The following is a 2902-nucleotide window of genomic DNA, read 5'->3' on the forward strand; positions in this document are numbered from 1 at the left end:
TAATATGAATCAAATTATAGCTTCGGTGTTTTTTGACATATTATCTTATACTATTGGGAATATCATTTTTTGTATTTTAAAATTTAATAATTATATCTGCAAGGGTATACAAGCTTCGGCTTGCCGAAGTTAACTTCCTTTCTTGTTTTAATTTATTTTCCGATACTTCTTATGGGAGCTATAAGATATAGTTGGCCGATCCGGCTGGTTCCGACTTATATACTATCTGCAAAAGAAAGAAGACTTTTGGGAAAGTTTCAGCCCGATAGCTTTAGAACTGAAAGACTAGTTTGCGTAGAAACGGACGGACAGACGGACATGGCCAGATCGACTCGTCTAGTGATGCTTATCAAGAATAGATATAATATATGTGGTCGGAAACGTCTCCTTCACTACGTTGCAAGCTTCTGGCTGAAATCATAATACCCTCTGCATGGGTATAAATATGATTTTAAAAGTGGTTTCGAAATACACGGAAATTCAGGACTAAATTAGTTAAGCTAGGAGAGATAGTCAAATTTCATGCCTGCTAGCTGCACGGAGCGGTCAGGGGAAAAATCCTGCTGTTTCCCGTTCTTGTTTTCTTTCGCACTGCAAAAACAAGGTGATATACTCCTTCCTCATTCTCTGCTCAACTCCTTTTCTAGCTAACATGATACATTTCCCCTCTCCAAAAATGCAAATTTGTATTGTACACTTAAGAGAACTGCTGACGCACATTCCCGCAGGGATGGTGTGCGATCTCAAAAACAGTCGCTTTTGTGCAGCTACGTTTATTTTAGTAGAGTGCCAAGCACATTCTTAAGGCCCCAAGCCGTATAAGTTCGTGGTGCCCACACTTTCAAAGAATTTGTTTCAAAGTAAATTCTATTTTATTTCGTTTGTCAATACCTATCTGCACGCCAAATGGTTCACATCGGACCACTTGTTAGCAAGACCATGGCCAGTGTGACGCCAGTAGATATGAAATGTATAATTTGAATTTCATAAACATGCTAGTATCTATGTTCCTCTGCTTCTAATCGAAGGTTTCTTTTTGTTTTTTTTAAGAGAATAACGTGTATATCAAAGTCGAGGGATTCTACTAAGCGTTCCTGATTGAGTTATTTTCGATTTATACGCTTGTTTTGCAAGATTTGTTTTTATCATTCGTATAAAGCAACCAAAATCACAAAAGGAGGTGGAGGTCATATATTCATAACTTAGTCCTTAGTCCGTTTTAAATTTGTCGGCAATGTTCATTTGCTTGGTAATAGTTATAACTGAAAAAGCAAACTTTGCTACCTAAAGGGGAGTAGATAATGAGAAAAAGTGTCATGAACATAAACTATTTTCGTCTGCACTTACACTTATGTTGCTGCTCATGGATATCTGAAAGATGCCGCCGGCGATGAAAACTATGGGCTGCTGAACATTTTGAAGGAAATATAGGAGGGTTGTCTTGTAGCGGCGGCTGGCATCCACCCAATTGGACTGGAATATGGCGTGGGTCAGGGACTCGCAGTCCTCCATAATGAGGTTGCAGGTATAACAGAACGGAAAGGTCTGCAGCAGAATAGTTATGACGAACATAAAGGATGCGATGCCCGTCCAGATATCCGAGAAAAAAAACACGTTGATCAGCGTTAGGCCCAGAACTAGGCCGATCAGCAGAAACTGAGTGAAGATGGTTCCCGAAATAACTGGCTTAATGATCGAGCAGTATCTGCTGGGCACAGTAAACGTTAGTAGTTTAAGCTCCATCTTTAAGTGTTTCCTACCTCAGAATCATCTTGTGGTCCATGACACATTTAACTAGTTCCTCGTAACTCTCGTCCTCGCTCAGGGTCTCGTCGGATCGAAGTCGTCGGATACGCTCTCTCAGCATGTCCAAGTGGGCGCGAAGAATAAGGGTGTAAATAAGCGGATATGTGTCAGAAAGCTGATCCTGTAGCACGGCGCCTGACATCACCACATACTCAAGGGTGGAGGCCACCCAGAGCTTAAGCGTGCCGTCATGCCAGTCAATGAATGGGTTGTACAGCTGCCAAGGCGGCCGTCCGCTTAGTACCGAGCTAAGGTAGGTGGAGCCGGCATAGCCGCAGTAGACGAAGGTGAAGATGAGGAAGGCATGGTTGCTGCGCGCCACCACTTGATGGATCTTCTCCCGCTCCTCCATGGTGGTGCAGCGCAGGTCCAGGTGATCCAACAGACCCTTGGCCTTGATCAGGCGCCAAAGCATCGAGTACGTGATGGCCACCTTCACCGAGGAACCGTAGGCATTGATACACACCTGGAGCGAGGTAAGAAACTCGCCTGGGGAGAAGGACTTGATTTGCGTCATGTAGCTACCAAGAAAGCCCAGTGGCAGATAAGTGGTGGACCACACGAACGTCATCAGCGTCCACGTGAGGTACAAATATCGGAACACCCCCTCTTTCGGAGGCAGCCACCCAATAAACTTCATGGCCCGGTACAAGTAGATGCAGCCATCGCGGGACCGCTTTTGCTCCGTAAGCGGGGCGGGATGTATTAGCTTGAATACCATCTTGAAACCAGTGTGCTACGGCCTTCTTGCGCCAGACTTATATAGGCCAGTAGCTTACCGAGTTTATGAATTCTGATAGATGAACTTTTCAACGAGTTTGAAAAGTTTTTATTAAGTTTCTGTTCCTTAATTATTTATTTGAGAATTTCTCTGCTGCGCCATGGTATGTTTAATTAAGCAGTCAAAGCTCTTGACTAGTGCGTTTGAGGCGGACGGAATTTCTCCAATGCTTTCCGAAATTCCGAAACTCGAATTTGAATACGAAACTGTATCAGATGAGTCCTTCTTATTTCCATATGTTGAATTTCCGCTCTGCATAAATTATGAAATAGCTTGCAAAAATCACGGACGGCTTCTTAATGGCAATTAAGACAT

General features: G+C 43.3%; 1 protein-coding gene across 1 annotated transcript; it reads right to left on the reverse strand.

The window, feature by feature from the left end:
• Positions 1-885: 885 nt before the first annotated feature.
• On the reverse strand, positions 886-2527 carry LOC119562595 (odorant receptor 42b). Its single transcript, XM_037875816.1, has 3 exons — positions 1761-2527; positions 1348-1705; positions 886-1284 (listed from the first exon to the last, which is right to left on the reverse strand). The coding sequence occupies exons 1-3, from the start codon at positions 2525-2527 to the stop codon at positions 1210-1212; spliced, it is 1200 nt and encodes a 399-aa protein (XP_037731744.1). The 3' UTR covers positions 886-1209.
• Between the last annotated feature and the right edge of the window lie 375 nt (positions 2528-2902).

The sequence above is a fragment of the Drosophila subpulchrella genome, unplaced genomic scaffold (assembly GCF_014743375.2).
Source record: "Drosophila subpulchrella strain 33 F10 #4 breed RU33 unplaced genomic scaffold, RU_Dsub_v1.1 Primary Assembly Seq69, whole genome shotgun sequence".
Classification (NCBI taxonomy): Eukaryota; Metazoa; Arthropoda; class Insecta; order Diptera; family Drosophilidae; genus Drosophila; species Drosophila subpulchrella.

Coding starts and splice junctions, on each gene's coding strand:
- LOC119562595 (XM_037875816.1), bottom strand. CDS start 2,527: ATGGTATTCAAGCTAATACATCCCGCCCCGCTTACGGAGCAAAAGCGG. Junction 1,706..1,760: donor GACCACAAGATGATTCTGAG/GTAGGAAACACT, acceptor TGTGCCCAGCAG/ATACTGCTCGATCATTAAGC. Junction 1,285..1,347: donor CCATGAGCAGCAACATAAGT/GTAAGTGCAGAC, acceptor ACTCCCCTTTAG/GTAGCAAAGTTTGCTTTTTC.